This window comes from Pelodiscus sinensis, unplaced genomic scaffold (genome assembly GCF_049634645.1).
Source record: "Pelodiscus sinensis isolate JC-2024 unplaced genomic scaffold, ASM4963464v1 ctg34, whole genome shotgun sequence".
NCBI lineage: Eukaryota > Metazoa > Chordata > Testudines > Trionychidae > Pelodiscus > Pelodiscus sinensis.
The window spans coordinates 6,531,599-6,555,899 of record NW_027465849.1 but is presented as its reverse complement, the minus strand read 5'-3'; the positions used below and the strand labels follow the sequence as shown (position 1 = coordinate 6,555,899).

General features: G+C 56.9%; 1 protein-coding gene across 3 annotated transcripts in view; it reads right to left on the bottom strand.

The window, feature by feature from the left end:
- Positions 1-9,477: 9,477 nt before the first annotated feature.
- Positions 9,478-24,301, bottom strand: part of NOVA2 (NOVA alternative splicing regulator 2) — a 49,948-nt gene continuing 35,124 nt past the window's right edge. For all 3 annotated transcript variants that reach the window (XM_075915101.1, XM_075915103.1, XM_075915102.1), the window contains one exon: positions 9,478-20,389. In XM_075915101.1, the coding sequence (XP_075771216.1) occupies positions 19,373-20,389 (1,017 nt within the window). In that variant the 3' untranslated portion in view covers positions 9,478-19,372. The remainder of the gene's footprint in view (positions 20,390-24,301) is intronic.

The window sequence follows — 24,301 nt, the reverse complement described above, 5'->3', positions numbered from 1 at the left end:
TCGTGGGATGGGGCTCTGGGACCAGCAATCTAGGGGCAGAGTTAAGGTTGTGGAGGATCCAAAACGAGTGACACAGACCCAAGGGCAGAGTTCCTAGTTTCACTGTGGGTATGTCTAGACTACATGCCTCTGCCGGCAGAGGTATGTAAATTAGACTAGCCGACATAGTCAATGAAGCGGGGATTTAAATATCCCCCGCTTCATTAAAATAAAAATGGCCGCCACGCTGTGCCGGCTCAGCTGATCGTCGGCACATCGAGGCAGTGAAGACGTGGATTGGTCGGCCAGGAAAGCTTTTGCTGACCGATCCTGTAAACCTCATTTCACAAGGCATAAGGGATCAGTCAGCAAAGGCTTTCCTTGTCGACCGATCTGTGTCCTCACTGCCGTGTTGTGCCGACGATCAGCTGAGCCGGCACAGCGCGGTGGCCATTTTTATTTGAATGAAGCCGGGGATATTTAAATCCCCACTTCATTGACTATGTCGGGTAGTCTAATTTACATGCCTCTGCCGACAGAGGCATGTAGTCTAGACATACTGGCTGTGTCTAGACTGGCAAGTTTTTCCGCAAAATCATCTGCTTTTGTGGAAAAACTTGCCAGCTGTCTACACTGGCCGCTTGAATTTCCGCAAAAACACTGACGATCTCCTGTAAGATTGTCAGTGCTTTTGCGGAAATACTATGCTGCTCCTGTTCGGGCAAAAGTCTTTTTTTGAAAAACTTTTGCGCAAAAGGGCCAGTGTAGACAGCTGAGATTTCTTTTCCGCAAAAAAGCCCCGATCGCGAAAATGGAGATCGGGGCTTTTTTGCGGAAAAGCGCGTCTAGATTGGCCACGGACGCTTTTCCGCAAAAAGTGCTTTTGCGGAAAAGCATCCTGCCAATCTAGACGCGCTTTTCCGAAAATGCTTTTAACGGAAAACTTTTCCGTTAAAAGCATTTCCGGAAAATCATGCCAGTGTAGACGTAGCCACCCTGTGTCTAAAGCCAGACGGGACCACTGTGATCATTGAGTCTGACCCCCCTGGATAATCCAGCAAGAGAAATTCTTCTGAAATAATCCCTAGAGCAGATCTTTTAGAAAAAACATCCCAGCTTGATGTAGGTAGTGCTACAGTAGATATTTTGGTCCCATGGTATGAGAGACCGTATTGGTCCAATCACAGGTGTTCTCTCTCCCACCTTATCTCTCCCATCTTGATTTGATCAGTGATGGAGAATCCTTAACAGTCAGTGGTTAATTGTCCAGAGGGTTATTTACATGCATGGCTCATGCCAACGCCTTATTTCCAGCCTGAATTCGTCTAGCTACCTCCTCCAGCCACCGGGTCACGTTAGAATTTCCTCTGCACAACAGAAGAGTCCAATTGTAACCGTTTGTTCCCCAGGTAGGTACTGATAGACTTTACGGCTGCGTCTATACTGGCGCGTTCTCACGCAGAAACTCTTTTGCGGAAGATTTGTGCAAAAACGCTTCCAGAAGAGAGCATCTACGCGGGCATGTGCGTTTGCGCAAGAGTATCCATGCCGGTGTAGATGCTCTGATGGCCATTTTAACCATAGGGTTTTCTTGCGCAAGAAATTCCTGTTGCCTGTCTACACTGGCCTCTTGCGCAAGAACATGTGGCCAGTGTAGACAGGCAGCAAGAGCGCACCAGTGTAGACACAGCCTACGTGTATAGACTTAACTGAAAGTAAGTAACCCAACCCAGGGCAGAGTTAAGGTTATTCAGGCCTTTCCATAAGTAACAGGACAGAAACCATCATAAAGGACACAGCGGGGCTTCAGGCGGGGACTTCCGCAGCTCACTAGCAACACAAGTGGAGCTAAACTTCCAAGCCAAGGGGTGTAACAGACTCCTACCCGCTGTGGATCAGCGCAGCATGTGCCCTGCCACACCACTAGGTTACAGTCACCACAACCCAGGGCAGAGCTGCGGTTGTGTAGCTCCCAGGGTGGTCCCACACACCCAGAGTTGGGAGCTGGTCACTGACGGATCTGTCCCCAGCATGGCGGGCGGACGGAGCTCGGGGCGTAGGCCAAGGGAGGTTTGGTACCCTGGGTAGAGCCTGACGTCTCTCACCCCACACTGGGCCGTTTCCCCCTGACCAGGCCAACCTGGAGACCTTTGCCATGCCCTGGGGACCCCGACACGCTGTGTCCGCTCACCTTCGTTCTCCTCCTTTAGCCGCAAATTCTGTAGGGACAAGGGGAGACGGGTCAGGTTAGTGACGGGGGAGGGGAACAGCCACTGTGTGGCTACCGGCCTTGATGAGCACCTGACTCTGAGCCAGGTCTGGACCCCCTCCCCCCCCCGCCCCGGGCTGGGCACTGGTCATGGGGCTTGGCGGGGCCTTTCCCAACCTGGCCATTGGCTGCGGGGCCAGGGTTGTCTGATCACGGGCATTCTGGGGCTACAACTCAGACCCCACCCCACCTCCAGCAGGGGGAGGGGAGCCTGGCTCCCCCCAGGGCAGAGGCCAGGTGTCCGTGAGGCCGGCACACTCACCATGTAGCGCAGGTTGGCGTTGGCTACTTGCAGGGATTTGATCTTCTCCATCTGGAGGGACGGTCATCCGGGAGGGAGAGAGCAGAGGTTAGAAGGGTTGTCTGGGGAGCAGGGCTAAGAGGTATAACTCCCTCCTCCGCCATGAGCGGAGTCGGAGCCAGTCTCGCCAGATGGGGAAACTGAGGCACTCGGCGCGGATTTGCCCAAGGGCAGTCAGAGAGTTGGGGACAGATCCCAGGGGTCCTGACTCCCAGCGTTCCTTACTCTAACCTCTAACCCTGCTGCAGTGCAGCATAGTGTGCGTGGGGGGGGGGGGGGAAGGGCTTCTGTATTCAGTAATGTTCTGGACATTTGGGATACCTGGGCCCATGGCTCCTGCCTCCCCTTGAACTCCAAACGTTCCATTCACAGGGAAATCCAGAGTCAATAACAACGGGGGAGTCGGATCCAGAAATAGCCGCATTCTCCCCAGTCACACAGATGAGCCCTACAGGTGTGGGGGGGTGGGGGCCGATGTGAATTTTGGGGGGAAGGAATTTGAGGCTTTGCCTCCCACGTGGGGGCACAGATTTCGGGGGTACAGTTGGAGGGTGAAGGTTTGCGTCAGTGCTCATTCCCCCCGAATGTCCCCACCTCCCCTATGGACTCCTCCCCTCAGAGATCCGGCACCAGGGGACCGGGAGCAGGTGGGGGGGGGGGGGGATACTCACGAGGGCTTGATTGCGCCGCTCCAAGGAGATCATCCTGCTGCTGCCCCTCCCAGCCATGCCGGAGCGCTGTGCAGAGAACAGGAACGGGGGTGGGGGTGGGGATGGGGATGGGGATGGGGATGGGGGGGGGGGGCTGCCAGATCAGCCTTGAATGCCTAACAGTGTTCTGCTGTGAGCTAGTTCCCCCCCTTTTCCTTCCCCAAAAAGCACTCTTTTGACTTTTCCTCAATAGCTCACACTGTTGTAGCACCATTGATCATGTTAAGCTAAGCAGAGCCTAGCTGGGTCTGCGTTTGGATGGGTGACATCAATAGATGCTGTTGCTTACCCATGCTACTGACAGGGGCTTAAAGGTTGCTGTGCTACTGTAGGCCAGTAAGGTGTGTGGCCCTGGCTGGAGAGCCAGGCTGCTTAGGAGCAGTAAACAGGCAGGATTAAAACAGGATAGAGCCCTTTAGGCTACCGGTTTTCAGCCCCCCAAGTCAGGAGGGACTTGTGCAGTGCTGGGCCTGCTCCCTGGGGGTCAGCTGTCCAGGTCACCCAGACCCCGCCCTCCCCCAAACCAAAAAGGTGAGAGTGGGGTGACCTATGGGGCCATGAGCCATCTACCCTGGGGCCCAGGCCAGGGACCTCCTGGCCCCCCTGAACAAGAGGGAGATGCAACCTACTGAGCCAGGATCTGGTTCTGAATAACTCCCATGAAACCTCTCCGCAGGGCCTGCAAGATGGCTTATTACCTGGCCGCCACCTCCCTGGCCCAGCCCCTCTGCTGGTCGCCCTCCACGTCCAGGGCCCCCCTCTGAAGGTTCCTTCCCTTGTGACATCACCCCTGATGTCATAGAGCAGCCGAAGGGAGTGTGTGTCTGAGGGTTCCCCTGGAGAGATCTCCAGCCCTAGCTGGGAAGCTCCCAGACTCTGTGTGGGCACGCACGTGGGCGGGCGTGTCTCTGTGTACGGGAGCAGTGGGCATCTGGCTCCTGGAGGGGACAGCTGTGGCAGACTGCAGAGAGATTAAAAAGACTTGGAGGTTTCAGCTTAGGAAAGAGGAGACTAAGGGGGGATAGGTTAGAGGCCTATAAAATCACCTATAAAATCACCACTGGCGTGGAAAAAGTGAATAAGGAAAAGTTATTGACTTGTTCACAATATAAGAACTAGGAGTCACCAAATGAAATTAATAGGGAGCAGGTTTAAAACAAACCAAAGGAAGTTTTCTTCACTCGGCACACGGTCAACCTGTGGAACTCCTCGCCAGAGGATGCGGTGACGGCTAGAACTTTAACAGGGTTCAAAAAAGAGCTAGATGGATTCATGGAGGTTAGGTTATGTTAGCTATTAGCCAGGATGGGCAGGGATGGTGTTCCAGGCCTCTGTTTGTCTGGAAATGGGTGACAGGAGAGGGATCACATGAGGATTCCTGGCTCTGTTTCGTCCCTCTGGGGCATCTGGCCTTGGCTGCTGTCAGTAGACAGGACACTGAGATAGATGGATCCAACCTGGCTGTTCCGAAGTTTGCCCAGGGGCCCGGCTGGGCATCCTTCCCCCCAGCCCCCCTCAGCTGGAGATGGGCCCCTCTGCCAATACTCAGGTGCCACAGGACTCCTCGCCGCTTCTGCACAATACAGGGGCCAGAGAATGATGCTGAGCTGAAAACCCACCAACCTCACCTGCCACCAGATGGCCTGGCCTGAAGTGTGTGTGAGGCCAACATCCACCTCTGGCCAGCCCCATCTCCAGTGTCCCCTGTTCCACAGGGGTGGGGTGTCAGGCCCCAGGGGGTCACCACGGGAGGGATCCTCAGGGAGCGCTTCAGAACAATTGCAGGCAAAGACAGTGCAGAGATTCCCTCTCCCATAATCCCCCAGGCCTCCAGCGCTCCTTCCTCCCCTTCTCGTCACCCTCCATCTCCCGCCCGCCCCCCAAGGAGCTTCCCCATCTCTCCCCTCCCGCCCACTAGGAGGTGAGGGATTATGAGAGGGGACAGGAAGCCCCAGCACACCCCCTGCATTAGTGTGGCAAGGCGCTGGGGGGGTAGCATGGCTGGCAGTTGTGTGAGAACGAGAGGGGGGCTTCCCCAGTTTGTGGGGGCAACATTGTGTGGCCCATCCTGCCATGGCCTGTGCCCCAGTCCTTTCAGGGGCAGCGCAAGAGGGGAGGGGGTCTCTCCCGATGGCTGTGAGGAGGCTCTGACCCAACACCTCTGAGCCTAACTGTCGAGAGTCAATGGGGCCAGATCCCAGTGGTGTCAATGGGCCATAGCACCATGGGAATGAATGGGCCAGAGCCCAGCTGGGATCACTGGGACGTAGCTCTATTGGAGTCAATGGGCCAGATCCCAGTTGGTGTCAATGGGACGTAGCTCTATTGGAGTCAATGGGCCAGATCCCAGTTGGTGTCAATGGGACGTAGCTCTATTGGAGTCAATGGGCCAGATCCCAGTTGGTGTCAATGGGACGTAGCTCTATTGGAGTCAATGGGCTGGATCCCAGCTGGGTCAATGGGCCATAGCTCTATTGGAGTCAATGGGCTGGAACCCAGCTGGGGTCAATGGGCCATAGCTCTATTGGAGTCAATGGGCTGGATCCCAGCTGGGTCAATGGGCCATAGCTCTATTGGAGTCAATGGGCCAGATCCCAGTTGGTGTCAATTGGACGTAGCTCTATTGGAGTCAATGGGCTGGATCCCAGCTGGGTCAATGGGCCATAGCTCCATTGGAGTCAATGGGCTGGATCCCAGCTGGGGTCAATGGGCCATAGCTCCATTGGAGTCAATGGGCTGGATCCCAGCTGGGTCAATGGGCCATAGCTCCATTGGAGTCAATGGGCTGGAACCCAGCTGGGTCAATGGGCCATAGCTCCATTGGAGTCAATGGGCTGGATCCCAGCTGGGTCAATGGGCCATAGCTCCATTGGAGTCAATGGGCTGGATCCCAGCTGGGTCAATGGGCCATAGCTCTATTGGAGTCAATGGGCTGGAACCCAGCTGGGTCAATGGGCCATAGCTCCATTGGAGTCAATGGGCTGGATCCCAGTGGCATCAATGGGCCATAGCACCATGGGAGTCAATGGGCCAGAGCCCAGTGGTGTCTATGGACCGTAGTTCCATAGGAGACAATGGGGCCAATCCCAGATGGGCTCAATGGGCTGTAACACCATGGGAAGCAATGGGCTGGATCCCAGCAGGGGTCAAGGGGCCTTGGCGTCAATGGGGCCGATCCTAGGTGGTGTCACTGGGCCGTAATGCCATGGGCGTCCATGGATCTCGCCTGTTTACACCAGATGAAGGCCCGGGTGGGGGGTGGGGATGCTCCACTTGCGGGGCCCATGTCTCTTGCTTCCTCCCCCATTGCTGGGCAGCCTGGCTGGGTGCCACGCCCATTGCTGACGGGGGTGCTGAGACCCCCCAGTGCCTTCTGACCCGGCGCTGGAGCCAGGTGCGTCAAACCCCAGGGGCTCCGTCCAGTGTGTAAGGGCAAGTCCCGGCCTCGTCACTCCCCTGGTGGCAGCCGCCCTCCCGCCGTGCGGTGGCTGGGCATGTGCCTTGTCACCCCAGAGTCCTGAACACGTCACTCACCTGCCGGTGGCATCTGGACATGGCACCTGCATCTCAGTCCTTCCCCAAAGGCCTCCTGGCCTCCGGCATCTAAAACACCCACCCTCGGGCCGGCTCCCACTCCCAGCCTCATAGTCACAGAGTGGCCCGGGAGCATTAGCCCCCGCGTCCTCTTTGCTGACCCCATCCCCTTCTGCCCTGCAGGGGGCAGCGCGGCACCAGCGGGGCTCCATTCTGCTGGGCAATATGGTCCACCATTGGCCCGGAGATCCCGGCCTCGCCCTACGTTGCTGGTCTGACACATGCACCCAGAGGAGGGGCCTGCTGCGGTGGTCGGGGCGGGGGGGGGGGAGCTCACAGACAGCAGAGATGGAGAGGGGAGGTGCCGATGGAGCCGCCCTGCATGCTGGATGGAACAATGGTGGGGGGTTGGGGGGGGCTTGGTCAGGATTGGAGGCATGAGGATGAGCACAGGTGGTCCAAGAGGCTGCGTCTCTCCTTCCCCCACCCACTGCCTGGTGCTGATCAGAAGCCCTGTAGCCCATGAATGGGGGGGGAGCATACCCCCCCCCCCCCTTTCCTACCCACTGAGGCCGCTGCCTTCTCTGGATTCTCACTGCCAGCAACCCCCAAACCGAGCTCTGTCTGGGGAGGGTCCCCTGTCCCTGCTGGGTGCTCAGGGGCATACTTGCCCTCTGCCCCGGGGCTGGCACAGCTGAGAGTGTAATCAGACAGAGCTACATGGGGCAAGGAATTCCCCTTTCGCGGGCAGGGGGACTGGGCAGGGTGTGAACCCCTGGGGCTCTGGGTTCGGCCGGGTAGTGTCCCCCGCCCCAGGGAGAGAACGTGGCTTAGTTCACAAGCGATGGACTGTCTGTGTGACTCCCACGAAAGCACTGCTAACTGGTAGAGTCCTGGGACCCTGCTCTAACCACTAGACCCCACGTCCCTCCCAGAGCCTGGGGAGCGAACCCAGGAGTCCTGACTCCCTGCTTTAACCACAAGACTGCCCCCACCTTCTGGGCACCGCTAGGGAGAGCTGCTGAGTCAGCTTGGATTACTGCACACTCTCAGCTCTGTCCCATGGGGTGCTGGCATGTGGGGGGCACAGGGGGCCAGAGTGGGGGTGGGGACTGGAGCTACAATCAGGGCATCCCATGCCAGGCTGTGCTGTGGCACCGACACGTGAAGCCCCTCTCCCCACCGTCCCAGAGCCCGCCCTGCAGCTGAAAGTCAACCTCTCTGTCGCGGTGAAATCCGCCGGAGGGTCTCAGCCCAGGCTGAGGCTGCAGGCGGCAGAGCCCAGCTGTCACCGGAGTTCCGAGGGGCACATGGCTGGGATTGGGGGAAGGGCAGGTTGCCCTACTGTGGTCTGGGATCTGTCATTGCTGAGATGAGAGGGTACCAGCCAGCATCAATCAGCTGTAGCTCCATTGGAGTCAAACGGGCCAGACCCCAGCTGGAGTCAATGGGTCCATTAGAGTCAATGGGTCAGATCCCAGCTGGGGTCAATGGGCCGTAGCCCCATTGGAGTCAATGGGCCAGATCCCAGCTGGGGTCAATGGGCCGTAGCCCCATTGAAGTCAATGGGCCAGATCCCAGCTGTGGTCAATGGGCCGTAGCCTCATTGGAGTCAATGGGCCAGATCCTAGCTGGGGTCAATGGGCCATAGCCCCATTGGAGTCAATGGGCCAGATCTCAGCTGTGGTCAATGGGCCGTAGCCCCATTGGAGTCAATGGGCCAGATCTCAGCTGTGGTCAATGGGCCGTAGCCTCATTGGAGTCAATGGGCCAGATCTCAGCTGTGGTCAATGGGCCGTAGCCTCATTGGAGTCAATGGGCCAGATCCTAGCTGGGGTCAATGGGCCATAGCCCCATTGGAGTCAATGGGCCAGATCTCAGCTGTGGTCAATGGGCCGTAGCCCCATTGGAGTCAATGGGCCAGATCCCAGCTGTGGTCAATGGGCTGTAGCCCCACTGGAGTCAATGGGCCAGATCCTAGCTGGGGTCAATGGGCCATAGCCCCATTGGAGTCAATGGGCCAGATCTCAGCTGGGGTCAATGGGCCGTAGCCCCATTGGAGTCAATGGGCCAGATCTCAGCTGTGGTCAATGGGCTGTAGCCCCACTGGAGTCCATAGGCCAGATCCCAGCTGGGGTCAATGGGCCGTAGCCCCATTGGAGTCAATGGGCCAGATCTCAGCTGTGGTCAATGGGCCGTAGCCTCATTGGAGTCAATGGGCCAGATCCTAGCTGGAGTCAATGGGCCGTAGCTCCATTGGAGTCAATGGGGCCAGATTCTAGTTGTTGGCAATGGGCCGTAGCTCCATTAGTCAATGGGACAGATCCCAGCTGGGGTCAATGGGACCAGATCCCTGCTGCTGTCAATGGGCCGTAGCCCCACTGGAGTCCATAGGCCAGATCCCAGCTGGTGTAATCAATTCTTCTACCTCAGTGGTGCTCTGCTGATTCACACCCCTGGCAAATCCGGCACCAATCAGCAGCCGAAAACACTGATCGACCCATCCAAGAGTGCTGCCAAAACCGGGGAGGGGCAGAGCCCACAGCAACGCCTACTCTGCCCCCTCTGCCCCACCCCGTGGCACCCTGACCTGGGCCTGGGCTCCCCCCACCCGCTCCTCTCCATTAGTAATGGGTTAAAAGTGTCGTGAAATGCAAAGAAAAAACGACAACAGAAGACGGAAGTGATGCCGTGAGTGAACATTTATCATGACAGAAATGAGTTAATAGTATTAAGCACTAAAAAGGCTGACTCCACTAAGCACAAGTTAATACACAACTTTACACACACAAACCTACCGGAACACTCAGATTTCGCTACTTAGCCATGGTAATGGAGGTCTTGGCTCTTTAAAACAATGACACATAGTCTCGACCCTTCCCTTTCGCAGATCACCCCCACTCCCGCCCCCACCCACCCAGCCCCAGAAAAAAAAAATGATAAAGAATGAATCAAATAAATAGGCCGTTAAAGAGAGAGTCAATGGAGAGGGAGAAAAAAATGACCAGAGGCTGTTTCATAAAACATGTCGGGCTTTGAGAGTTCCAACCTGTCTGGCCTGCTTCTGCTGGGGGTGGGAGGAGGCGTTGGCCGTCTCGTTGGGACAGATTTGCCATCCAAGAACAATTCAGGGAATTGAGGCCAGAAGAGATCAGTAGGTCTCCCCCGCACAAGCTTGACTTGAGCATCTAGATTTGGCTTGTGAGCCCTGAAATGACTCCGGGGGTAATGCCCCTGACTCTCAGCTCACCCCTGCTCTATCCACTCAACTCCACTGCCTCCCAGAGGCAGTTGACCTCCAGACACCTGGCTCCTCGTGCTCTCTCTTCTAGGGCCTACACTAGCCTCACTCCAGGAGCTGGGAACAGAACCCCGAAGTCCTGACTCCTGAACCCCCTCCCACGTCAAACCATCTCCTTTAAAGGTGGGAAACGGGCCAGTCGAGCCTGCCCAGTTTTGCCGACTGAGCCCTTCATTTCCCAACCAAACCCTGTCCTGCCAGGAAGAAAGGGGCCGCCAGCCTTCTCCATAAGAGCAGCCAGACGGGGCCAGATCATCTAACCCAGGGCCCTGTCTGCCAACAAGCAGTCCGGTGGCCCTTTAAGGAATTCTTTACGGTAGTCGGGCAGATGCGTTCGTGAGCGACAGTTCACTTCCCCAGAGGCTGGGCAGCCCTGGTGTAATTAGCACGGATTCCTAATGAATCACGCTGCCTTTTCCGAAATCCCGACGAAGCGCGTTGTAGCCCCCGAACGCGCACGCCTGCACGCATTCGCTGGTCTGTAACGTGCCACCGGACTGCTCGTTGGCTTGGCTGAACCAGACTCTCCTGCCTACCTCTCTGAAACCCTGTCGGCCGGCAGCAGCCAGTGCGGGGCCCCAGAGGGAGGGAACAGAACACGGAACCATCCCAGGGTCCCTCCCCTGTCACCCGTTCCCAGCTTCTGCTAAGCATCCCTGCCTGGCATGGCTAACAGTCACTAATGGACCAATCCTCTGTGAATGTATCTAGTTCCTGTTATAGTCTTGGCCTTCACAACATCCTCCAGCCATACATCCTTGTTTGGCTTGATTCTCAGCACAGCTGCCTGACCATGTGGCCGGGGAGTGGTTAGAGTCACCTGCCAGGTTTCTTCCCCACAAAAGCCTCTTTTTCTGAGACAGCGTCACCCTACCCTGTCCATCCAAGCACCAACATTTTTATGCATCAGCTCTTGGACCTTGAACGCAAAAGGTTTCTCCCTCTGACATTTGAACAAAACTGAGTATTTACAATGAAGCAATGAGATTAAAGGGAAGGGGGGAAAAAAACCATTCCCCACCCCTCATCCCTGGGAAAAAATGAGATGGCTCTGACAGTCCAAGTGAATAGATTATGGGTGACCATTCAACAGTCTTTGTTTTGCTTCCTTTCTATATCTATTGCTCTAGAAAGAGACTCGTCAGATATAGAATTTCTTGGTTGATCTTTTTAACATGGAAGATGCGGGGGAGGGAGGGGAAAAAAAAATCCAGAAAACAGAGTTGATGGACACAGAAAAAGGGGGGTGGGGAAGTGGAGGGGGCGTTAAAAAGTTCAAGATGAGGGTGGGGTGGAGGTCAAAAGTTCAGGAGACGGTGGTTGGAAACAGGATGGCTCTCCGCAGCAGCGACAAAAAGTCGAGATGAATCCCGTTCAGATGAGGCAGAGTTTGGTGACAGGTTGTCTCTGAGAAGCAACCAGCTTAGAAATGTTCTCGATGCAGAGGAGATGAGTGTGGATTTAGAAAAGCAGTCCCGAGGTAGCCGGCTACTGTGTCTTTAGTCCCTCGCTGTGTAGGCTTTTGGATATATAGATATATATAGTGTGGCTATATATATTTATAGAGATTTGTGTGTTGCCAGTGTGTCTGAACTCATCGATGTGTATGGAGGGGTGCTCCAGATGGATGTCCGGACAGAAATTAAAAGGGAGTTAGAATGATCAGGGGCTATTTCGAGAGACAAACACAAGGGGTCGGGGACAGAGCGGGCTGGTGCCTCCTTCTGCTCTCGTCAGTATCACGTTCTGGGAGATCAAACAGTGACATGGTAGATGCGAGAGAACAAGGTACTGGTGAGCAAATGGAAACAAGACAGGGGTGCCTGTCCTCCCCTCCCAGCTGAGATCCTGCCCCCCCCCCCCCACTCCCGGGGCGTGCGGGTTATAGGTAGACTCCCAGACAGAGACGCAGTGTCCCAAGGCGCTCACGCACAGCACAGGGGGACCCGGAGCCGGCTCAGAGCATAGCACAAGCTTGTCTCCACCCCGCCCCTCCTGCTCCAGTCTTGGACTTTTATTGCCTATAAATACAAGAGGGGGCGCCCCAGCGCCGCCAACCGGAGTGGCCTCCCCTCCCCCAAGAGCGCCCCCCACGCTCCGCTGAGGGTGGAGGCCGGGGAGAGCGAGCACGACTTCCATTTGGCACTGCAAACGCTCCCAGAGCCAGAGCGGTGTGGGGCAGAAGCAGGCGCTTCTGTTTAGACGGCGGGAAGGGTAGAAAAAGTGGGGGACCCACATCCAGGCCTCTGGCTGGTCCTCCACCAGCAGCAGATCTTGCCTGGCCCCTGGGGAACGGCTTCTGCACCAGTTGGCCAGGGGCTGTTCTTCCCAAAGCCACTCCTGGCCCCCCACAGGCCAAGGGGGAGTTGGGACCTGGCCCCTCAACCTGGCCCCCACAGGCCTGGCTTTGATGCCCACGGGACAAGACAGAGCCTAAACTGGAGGGGCTGCTAAGGGCTCGCACCGTGGCTGGAGGGGCCAGCTGGCTGGGGGAGCGCCCCTCGAGTGGTGGGCAGGCCGGCTCTCCCACTTCCAAGCACTTCCCACCCCTGACGGCAGCCGGAGGTGGATTTCCAAGGGGACCGCGCTCGGCTTCCCCGCCCACAAACAACAGCCTTTGCCTCTCTCCTCCGGTCCCTGCACCCTGGAGTCACCCACGGGCGCAGACCGAGTTACAGCGGCCCCAGCGCCCTGCTGGTGTTTCAGAATGCCAGCCCCAGCCCCTACCCTCGGGGCCACAAGACAGCAGCAAGGGGGAGGAAGAGGAGACACAAGACACTGCAAGGTGTCCCCTGGAGCCACCAGGCAGGACACACATAGGACCAGCACTCGGGAGAGGTCTCGCTCCCTAGTCACTGAGACAGACAGCCTAGAGACCTGGGGCCCAAGGGTCCAAGAGAATTAGGCACCAAAAAAATTGCAGCCATGTGCCTAACGCCCTTGGGCAACCCGGCCCCATGACTCTCTCTTTCCATTTATGATGCGTTTTATACTTATTTTATTTAATATTCTTCAAAAGCGGCTAAGAAAGGACCCAGGGTTCAGATCCACTAACACGAGCTATCGTTTATTTACGTCGCTATATTATTTTTTTTCCCTTTTTAATTTTTTTTTTAAATCTTGTAGAACATCTAAAAACTTCATTCTCTCCCCCCCCCCCTTTCAGTAGCTGCATGTTCTCTATAAATAAAAAGTTTGGCACTTCAAAAAAACAGTCCGGTCTTTTTCAGATAGATGCTGCAGAGGGAACGGATCCCCTAGGAAGGGCCTGGAATACTCCACCTTAGCCTCAAGATGCTGCACACGCTGCCGTATTTTGGGACAGTCCTGGTGAACGCTCGTATTTTCTAAGGGTTTGCTGTGAGCAATAGTGCCACCAGGGTTTTGCCCTTCTAGAGCGCTCCAAACGCGCTGCAAAAGAAGCTGCTGTTTTTACTATACAAATGGGGAAACTGAGGCACAGAGCAGCGCAGACTAATTTGACTCCAATTCTCTACCCATCACTGCCTTTAGCGACGAGCCACAAACACGCCCGTATCTGAATATTGACTTTGCCACAGGCTGTACCTTAAAACAAGCACGGGGCGGTTTTCCAGATGAGCGCGAGAGAAATAATTTACAATTGGAATTGTTTTGGAGCGTAACTCACCACATTCTGCAGGATGGACCCCAAATTACAGCAGTGTGCGTGCATGACATCCCTCCCCCCATGCTGTGTAGCACAGCGGGGTTAGACTTACAGCATCCTGCAGATGATCCGAAACTCGACAGCACTCGGGCGCTAATCCGAACAGGCTACAACGTATGGTAATCTTCCTGCAGCATTTTGCCCAGTTACTGAATGATGCCACAGTATTTTTATAAGGGTATTTTTTATTCAGCTATCCTGATCCTCCAAAACTCCCACGGCACTGCAGAGTGATCACCCCAAATACTACATCTCACTAAACGGCTAGCTCCAGCAGTGGAGGAAAGAAATGTCATGGGATTTGGAAAATCTGGAAGCTATTTTTGGCCTGATTCATTTGGAATTTGATGGATTTTTCATCTTCCTAGTTGCTCAGGAAAGATTTGTTTAATCGTGGCAGTGGACACCAGTCTATTCTATGTTTGGGCAGCACCGGGCATGAAGTGGATCTGGCCCATGACTGGGACCCGCAGGTGTCACAATCGTACATCTGATATACAGCGCCTGACACAAGGGGACCCCGGCTCATGATTGGGGCTCCCAGATGTTGTTATAATACCGCTAATACATAAGAACTCAGGGGAGGGGGGTTAAAATGGGCAATCTCAAATTGCAGCAAGAGAGGTTTAGGTTGGACATTAGGAAAGACTTCCTGTCAGAGTGGTGAAGCACTGGGATATATTGCCTAGGGAGTTTGCGGAGTCTCCATCGTTGGAGATTTTTAAGAGCAGGTTAGACGGACATCTGTCAGGGACGGTCGAGGTCAGATGTGGGCAACCTGCAGCCATGGACCCCCTGTCTCTCCTCCTTTCCCCACACCCCTCTCGCACACTGGGGCATGGAGCCCCACATTTCTTACTCACCCCTCCTCCCGCAGCCCTTTTGCCCTCACTCCTCTCTCCCCGCCCAGAGCTGGAAGACCCTCTTGAAGTTCCTCGCAGTTTTAGTACTCTATGATTCTCTAATGTCAGGTAAATACATTTTTGATGCTGCATAATAGATCCCCTCTTGCATGGAAACTGATCGGTTCCAAGGAGCTGGCCAGAAACATGGCAAGTGTAAAGTGACTTTTTTTGGAGGAAAAGCATCTTTAGAAAAATTGGACCCGTGACAAAAACCAAAATAGTTTTGTGTGAAGAATTGGAAAATCACACAACTATGTGGCTGATTCTCCATGCGGGATTTGGGGCAGCATTGAAGAATGTTGGAACATTTCTTTTTACAAGGTTATCCTGACATCTTGCTACCACAGTGTCTGAAGAACAGTGCAGGTTAATGCTACTGCAGTATTTTAGGGTATTCCTGTCGCATGTTCGCACGAGTACCTTTATGAAAACAGTCCAGGTTATCGTCGTGTTACTGAAGTATTTTGGGGGGTTGTAGTATGATAGACTATTACTCTTGTGCTTTTAGAAGGGCATCTTTATGAAATCACAGCCTAACTGATCATACGAGAGTACGTTGGGTGGTCACTGTGGGATTTTAGGAGATTGCTGTAGTACTTTTATTTGGGTATCGTTACAAAAACATGCCAAGGCATTGTAGTGTTAGGGTGTTACTGTCGAATTTTCGGATATGACTGTAGTCTTTTCAGTGAGGATACCATGTGAAACTCCCCCGGTGTTACCCAGTGTAGGGTAGGTTTTGCAGCATAGTCTTGGGCGGTGTGAGCACCACCAGCAGGGTAGTTTGGGTGATAATTTGGGGGAACCCCCTCGGCAGGCATGTATCGAAAAAGACAGACAAATAGTTTGGCACAAAAACCACCTCCCTCCTCCCTCCTCCCGCCACAAAGGCTGATATGCAATACTTCCACCGTAAGACTGCAGCAGCACGTTTTGTTCGACACGCAAGTTCCCAGACCCATGCGGGCTGCTCCCACAGCTGGCAGGAATGGGCGGAGCTCCCCACGTGGGAGGAGCAAGGCTAATTTACCCCAGCACAAGATCTGGCCCGGGCCCTGTAAAAGGCCGGTTTTCCTGCCTCTGCCTCTCATGCCAGCTCCAAGATTCAGTGCAAGATGCTACTTAAATATTGCTTCCTTTTAAGTAGTAAATATTTTCACATTTGTTTTGTTCCCTAGTTTAAAAGGTTACAAACCCCCTTCCCTCCCCCCTCCCCGCTCCCCCACGAACAAATGGAAAACGATTGATCTCTGCCAACGAACACAGAGGGACTCCTCTCCCCTCCCCAAATCCCAGACCCACCACTAGCCCCGTCCAGAGTCTGTCCCCATTCTGATCCGACTGTCTACCTGCCAGAGCAAGATGGAGACAGCCGCTCCCTCAGTGCCTTGCCGGTGAGCTCTGGAGACTGCAAAGTGCCATGGAAAGCCGCTTGTGCCGGGGCTGACGGCCAGCCGGGGGTCAGGGTAAAATATTGCACAAATCCACAGCTCAACATGGTGGGGAGGGAGTCCGGTGGGCTCTGGGCGGGGTGTTATGGGGTAAGTGCCTGAGGCTGGGAGGATAATGGGATAAGTGCCAATGCTAAAGGGGGTTCGGGCTCCCTCGGGCTGCAGGGTCAGGTGGGGGGTGGTCTGTGGGGCAGGGGAGTTCTCTAGGGCAATGTGGTTCATGCAGGGCTCGGAGGGAGGCAGGGAACTTTCCAGAGGCTGTGTCTGCATTTGGGCCTGTGAAGCACCAGCCGACAGCCTGCCTCCCCGGGCACAGGGTCTGGGCGCTGGGGGTCTCTCCGAGCACGGCAGCGGCACAGAGACACTCACTGGCGATATGGTTATTTTACTCCTGCCTCTTCTAAGTGGAAAGGATTCCTGCCCACTGCTCTGATAACAAACCAGCCAACGCAGCCCCAGGCTCACAAACAACCCTCTGGAAGCAAACCAGCATATACAACCCAAGGCTCCTGAGCGACCCTACAATAACAAGCCAGCGTATACAACCCAGGGCTCCTGAGCGACCCTACAATAACAAGCCAGCGTATACAACCCAGGGCTCCTGAGCGACCCTACAATAACAAGCCAGCGTATACAACCCAGGGCTCCTGAGCGACCCTACAATAACAAGCCAGCGTATACAACCCAGGGCTCCTGAGCGACCCTACAATAACAAGCCAGCGTATACAACCCAGGGCTCCTGAGCGACCCTACAATAACAAGCCAGCGTATACAACCCAGGGCTCCTGAGCGACCCTACAATAACAAGCCAGCGTATACAACCCAGGGCTCCTGAGCGACCCTACAATAACAAGCCGGCGTATACAACCCAGGGCTCCTGAGCGACCCTACAATAACAAGCCAGTGTAAGGAGCCTAACACACATGAATGACATTACAATAACAAACCAGCCTGTGCAGCCAGAAGTTTCCAAAAGACCCTACAATAACAAGCCAGCCTGCAGCGGGGCACTCCGGAGAAACCCTACAATCAAAGCCAGTGCACACAGTGGTGGGAGCTGGTCAAAAGGAAAACATTTTGGGGGTGGGGCTGGGAAAAGTGGTGCATTAAAAAGGGGGCAGCTGTAAACATGGCAAGGAGAATGGCCCCTCTGATTTGATCCCAGAATAGCTCCTGGATGCCCCAGCGCTAGCCCAAGGGCTACTGGGCCTGATCCCTGTGCTAGCCCAGAGGCTAATGGATACGCCGGCACGCGCCTGGAGCTACTGGGCATCTGGCTCTCGCAACACTGCCCAGAGTCACTGATATGTGAAGCCAGGTCCTGTTTGCGCTGCCCACAGGCCGTGCTGCCAGCAGCCCTTGAATTTGCCCAAACCAACCGGCTCGGGGCAATAATACTTGCACGATCTTTCCAGGAGATCCGGGGGAGGGGCCAGGAAGAGGGCAAGGAGCAACGTTCCTTCCCTGGAGCAATGGGGGAGGGGAGGTTGTGAGGTTCAAAGGTTGATAAGATGCTGAGAAAATACCCACAGCCCCCGTCGGGCTTTAATACTGAGTGGTCGCTGCAGGGAGGCAGCTGGCTGGTGCTTCGGTCCCCTGGCCGTGCCAGCCCCTGGGGCCTGTGCGAGTGGCAGGGATGGCTCGGCTCCCTGCCCTGTCGCTGCTCTGGCGGGAAGGGCTCTGCCGCGCACGTTCCCGGCGCATGTGGGGGAAGGGATTCCTCAATAGGCAGGTGTGACACCCACATTAGCACAACAGCCCAGAAGGAAAATAAAACCACACCTGGATGCATCATAGGAAGCAGCCTATGACATCATAGGAAGCAACCTTTGATGTCACAGGAAGGAGCCTATGAGTTCACAGGAAGCAGCCTGACATGCTACAGGCCAGCGTTTACATAACAGGAAATATCCTCCTACACCACGGGAAGTAACATACTACATCACCGATAGACACTTGTGATGTCACAGGATGTAGCCTATGACACCACAAAAAGTAGCCTTCTATACCACAAGAAGTAGCATACTACATCATTGATTGACACTTGTGATGTCGCAGGATGTAGCCTATGGCATCACAGGAAGTAGTCTCCTACCTCACAGGAAGTAGCATACTACTTCTCTGGTAGACACTTGTGATGTCATAGGATGTAGCCTGTGGCATCACAGGAAATAGCTTCCCACCTCACAGGAAGCAGCATACTACTTCTCTGGTAGACACTTGTGAAGTCACAGGACATAGCCTATGACATCACAGGAAGTAGCCCCCTAAGCCACATTGCACCATAGACCGTCATGCATGTTGTCATAACTTCATGTTTTGCTCCTCATGCCCCAACCTCCCAATCACCCGGTCCAGCAGACCCTGTCAAGCAAGATGGGAATAAAACTGCCCAGTGGCTACTCCATGAACAGACTCCCACCCCCACCCCTATGAGGGCAGCATTGCCATCTTTCCAATTACACAGCTCGAGATATTTTTAAAACCTGTTGCTTTATATCTGGAGGAAGAGGGGGACTAGGTCCCCCCGCCCACACTTTTACTGAAGATATGAATAACTACACCCCCCCACCCATAAAAACCACCCCCCAGTCCTAACATAACACCCCCCTCCCACCCCAGCGTTCAACACAATTTGACTATCTACACAGAGAAAATAAACCGTATCTGTGAAATGCCGCATCGCAGCTTTAGTTCAATGGGACCAGCTACGGAGGGGGCATGTGGGGGGTGCACGGCAGCTACAGCTCATGCAAAAACCCCATTCCCCACCCCATCCCAGGCTCAGCATGGGTCCAGTTCAGGTCCAACTCCCACCCCCAATTATGGATCAAAATCCAATCCCCCCGTCTTAAATGAATCCGCTCCCCACGTGTGAGCTGCTCCCTGAATTCAGAGACCAGACAGCGGGGGCGGGGGCGGGCTGGGAAGGGGCAGAAAGGAAAATTGTTAAGAAAGGAAATAAAGAGAAATCTTGACCCATTTTCTTTTTCTATTAAAAAAAAAGAAGAAGTGCAATATATACATATCAGACAGAACGCACGGCAAGGTCCGCGGGCCGATCCGGAGATTGCGTCTGGATCGGAGCTGGTCATTAGATTGGGGGGAGCCCCTCCCTACTAGAGGGGGCGCATGTCTGGGGGCGTGCGGGGGATGGGCCGGGCGGGGGAGGGGTGCCTGCTTGTTTGTTTGAAATTTAAAATGGATTGCTCCCTTTTGCGGCTCCCTCCTGCCCTACCCTACTTTCTGCGGGTTGGTGGCTCGCACCCCCTGCTCGTACGTCACTCGCTGGCTGATGAGGTACTGGGCGGCCTGCGTGGCTGCCGGCGTGCCGGTGATGGTGACTTTACGGTTCCTGGTCCCCGGGATAAACTCTCCCTTTTTGGAGATCTGGATCCGGGCGCCCGTCAGCTCCTGATACTCCACCAGCGTCTTGCCCCCTTTGCCCAAGATGGCCCCCACCAGATTCTCCGGCACCGCAATCTCCACCATATCCTTGGCACTCTCCACCAGCTTCTCCGTGGTCAGGAAGGAGCTAGCCACCAGCGGCGAGGCTGTGCCCAGGTAGCCGTTGGCCGCGCCAGTGGCGGCTGCCAGGGAGCCCAGGGTGAAGGCCCCCACAGCCCCAGCTGGCGTGCTGGTGCTGGCAGAGGCGTCACTGGCATAGGAGGCCAGGAGGTTGGCGGCAGCGGCCGCGGCGGGATTGGCGCCGGCCGCCACCGCGGCCAACACGCCGGAGGCGGCGGCAGAATTGAGCCCCAGCCCCAGCGAGTTAGTGTTGTATCCGTAACTGGCCAAGGTGTTGAGCGCCGTGCTGATGGCCAGCAGGTCGCTGCCGGAGAAGCCGGGCAGCGCGGCCGGGAAGGCCCCGACGCTGGCCAGGCCGGTGTGTCCCAGCAGGCCCGAGGCGGTGGCAGCGGCGGCGGCGGCCGGCAGCACGTCCGTGGAGTTGGCGTAGGGCGAGCCGGTGGGGTTGGAGTTGGCCACAGGGCCGGTGATGTTGGCGTAGCTGATGTTGAGGCAGCTGCTGCTCTGCGGGTCCTCCTGGATTTTCTGCACGATGATGTCCACCGCCTTGCGGATCTGCTCGGGCTCCCCGCTCACTGTCACCACCCGCTCCTGCAGGTTGATGCCCTCCGGCTTCTGGCTCAGCTGCACCCAGGCCCCCGACTGCTCCATGATGGCCTTCACCGTGGCGCCCCCTTTGCCGATGATGAGCCCGGCCGTGCTGTTGGGCACGATCAGCTTGGCCTGCCGAGGGGAAGAGGGGAGGGGGCATTAGCAGGGAGGGAGGGAATGAGCACCAACAGCTGCAGCCCCCTCTGGGGTGGGGCATGGGGCTGTTTCTACAGGGAGCACCCAACACTGCACAGAAGCCCCCTCCGGGTTCACCTGGCCCCTGCTCCCTGCAGCACATCACCCCCTAGAACTGAGCAGAGACAATGCGCCTGCCCCTTTCCATGGATGGGCCTCGAGTGCGTATCGGAGCCGTCCGGAGACGGGGACTCCCAGGGAACGGGCTGGGAACGGGCACTGCCAGACACTGCCTACCACAGCTGGGGTCCCCTTCAGCACCATGGAGAGCAGCAACAGCACCCGGCACACAGACCTCAGCAAACCCAGACCTCGGTGCACCCAGCGCCGGCTCACCCAGCACCTGGCATACTCAGAGCTCAGTGCACCCAGCACCTGGCTCATCCAGCACCTGGCACACCCAGCGCCTGGCACACCCAGCGCCTGGCTCACCCATTCCCTGGCACACCCAGCACCTGGCTCACCCATTTCCTGGCACACCCATTGCCTGGCACGCCCAGAGCCTGGCTCACCCATTTCCTGGCATACCCATTCCCTGGCACACCCAGCGCCTGGCTCACCCATTTCCTGGCACACCCATTCCCTGGCACGCCCAGAGCCTGGCTCACCCATTTCCTGGCACACCCATTCCCTGGCACGCCCAGAGCCTGGCTCACCCATTTCCTGGCAAACCCATTCCCTGGCACGCCCAGAGCCTGGCTCACCCATTTCCTGGCATACCCATTCCCTGGTACACCCAGCGCCTGGCTCACCCATTTCCTGGCACACCCATTCCCTGGCACGCCCAGAGCCTGGCTCACACATTTCCTGGCACACCCATTCCCTGGCACGCCCAGATCCTGGCTCACTCATTTCCTGGCACACCCATTCCCCGGCATGCCCAGAGCCTGGCTCACCCATTTCCTGGCACACCCATTGCCTGGCACACCCAGCACCTAGCTCACCCATTTCCTGGCACACCCATTGCCTGGCATGCCCAGCGCCTGGCTCACCCATTTCCTGGCACACCCATTGCCTGGCACACCCAGCACCTGGCTCACCCATTTCCTGGCACACCCATTGCCTGGCACGCCCAGAGCCTGGCTCACCCATTTCCTGGCACACCCATTGCCTGGCACACCCAGCGCCTGGCTCACCCATTTCCTGGCACACCCAGTGCCTGGCACACCCAGCGCCTGGCTCACCCATTTCCTGGCACGCCCAGCGCCTGGCTCACCCATTTCCTGGCACGCCCAGCGCCTGGCTCACCCATTTTCCTGGCACACCCATTCCCTGGCACGCCCAGTGCCTGGCTCACCCATTTTCCTGGCACACCCATTCCTTGGCACGCCCAGCGCCTGGCTCACCCATTTCCTGGCACGCCCAGCGCCTGGCTCACCCATTTTCCTGGCACACCCATTCCCTGGCACACCCAGCACCTGGCTCACCCATTTCCTGGCACACCCATTGCCTGGCACGCCAAGCACCTGGCTCACCCATTTCCTGGCACACCCATTGCCTGGCATGCCCAGCGCCTGGCTCACTCATTTCCTGGCACACCCATTGCTTGGCATGCTCAGCACCTGGCTCATCCATTTCCTGGCACACCCATTGCCTGGCTCGCCCAGCGCCTGGCTCACCCATTTCCTGGCACACCCATTCCCTGGCATGCCCAGCGCCTGGCTCACCCATTTCCTGGCACGCCCAGTGCCTGGCTCACCCATTTCCTGGCACACCCAGTGCCTGGCTCACCCATTTCCTGGCACACCCATTGCCTGGCTCACCCAGTGCCTGGCTCACCCATTTCCTGGCACACCCATTGCCTGGCACACCCAGTGCCTGGCTCACCCATTTCCTGGCACACCCATTGCCTGGCACACCCAGTGCCTGGCTCACCCATTTCCTGGCACACCCATTGCCTGGCATGCCCAGCGCCTGGCTCACCCATTTCCTGGCACACCCATTGCCTGGCATGCCCAGCGCCTGGCACGCCCAGAGCTCTGTGACCAGTACACCAGCCCTAGGTAAAACTCAGACTAAAGGAGGGGTCAGGGAAGGGCTGGGGGATGATCTGGGGCTGGAGGTCCCCTCGGGCCCTTCCCAGCTCGGCCACCTGCACTGACACAGCCTGGGGCTCCAGGCTCCAGGGCTCTGCCTGGGAAGGGAGGCAGATGCAGCTCCCCCACCCTATTCTATAACCACAGCCCAGGAGCAAAGGAAAACGCCAGCGACTCAGGCAAGAACATAGCTCACAGGACCAGCTGCAGCGCAGGCCCCAGCTCTGCCGTCAGGCCAGACTCATCCATGGGAGAGAGCTGCAGCTTGGCTCTGTGGGTGCCCCCGAGTTCGACACACTGCTCTTTGCTGCCCCAGCCCTACGCTTCCCCGAGACACCAGGCTCTTCAACAGAGCCAGGGATGGGAGCCCAGGGCTGGGCCGGCAGAGGCTGCGGGTTGGGGTGAGGGCCCTGGAAGAGATCTAGGGGAGCCCGGGGCTGTGGGTTGGGGGTGAGGGGCCCTGGCAGAGCTGGAGGGAGCTCAGGGCTGGGTTGGCAGGGGCTGCAGGTTGGGGTGAGGGCCCTGGAAGAGATCTAGGGGAGCCCAGGGCTGTGGGTTGGGGGTGAGGGGCCCTGGCAGAGCTGGGGGGAGCCCAGGGCTGGGTTTGCAGGGGCTGCGGGTTGGGGTGAGGGACCTGGAAGAGATCTAGGGGAGCCCAGGGCTGTGGGTTGGGGGTGAGGGGCCCTGGCAGAGCTGGGGGGAGCCCAGGGCTGGACTAGCAGGGGATGCGGGTTGTGGTGAGGGCTGGGAGACCACTAGGGATGAGCTCACTCTGTGGGGAGTGGGGGGCTTCCCAGACCCAGCTCTGCCAACCTCTGAAGGCGTGAGGGGCAGTTGGGGGCTGATGGCCTCCAATGGGGGCAGGAGAGGACAATGAGGAGGAGAGATGGACAGTTGGGGGGGTGAAGTCAAGTGACAAGTCTGGGGAAAGCTGATCCGCCCCCCCAGTCTCTGCTCGGGGCCACGAGCCAGGACAGAGCCCCAGGTGCCGCACCCAGCCCCCCAGACCCCTCCCTCTCTCAACAGTGGCCAGGCAGCCTGACACATGACAGAGCCTCCCACCCCCATGGCTAGGGGACCTTGCAGAGGTGGGAGCTGCCCCCCTTAGTCAGACCAGCTCCTGGGCATCCCATGGCCCCTTTCCAAGTCCCTAGGCCCCACCGCATCCCTGCTTCTGCTTGGCAACCCCCCTCCCTCCAGCAGCTGGGTGCTGGCCTCAGCTCCACCCCAAGGGCACCCTCCCCACCAGGATCCAGCCACTTCCCTGCTCTGGGCACAGGCTGGCCTCTGTCGACTCCATCTGAGCTGGAAGCCAAGGGCCAGGAAATAGAACCGAGGGTTCTGGCTCCCTACTCTAACCACTAGACTCCACTCCTCTCCCAGAACTTCTGAGCACCCTTTTCCTCCTTCCTCCTAACACACTCCAGGGGCTTTCCAGAGCCTGAAGCCTCCCCCGCCCCTACCCCGCCTGGCTGATTGCCCGAGGCTGGAGATCCGTGAGGGGAGCAGAGGGTGCCCAATGGTGCCCGCTTTGCCACAGGTTCCCAGCTGCTCCCGCCCTGCTGTTCCTCAGCACAGAGACCACCCCCTACTCTGCCCTACTTGGCCTGGGAGTTGGGGTCCCTCAGGGGTAGCCAGGCCTGGAATGGATGGGGAGCTACAACACAGCCCACTGAGGCATCCCCACTGGTGACCTCAAAAAAGGAGGTATACCGATCTTGCGGAAAAAGGGGCTTGTGCGCAAAAAGGAAATGGCTATACTGCTTGTTTTTGCACAAAAACCCCCTACTGAAAAAACGGATCGGCCGAAAAT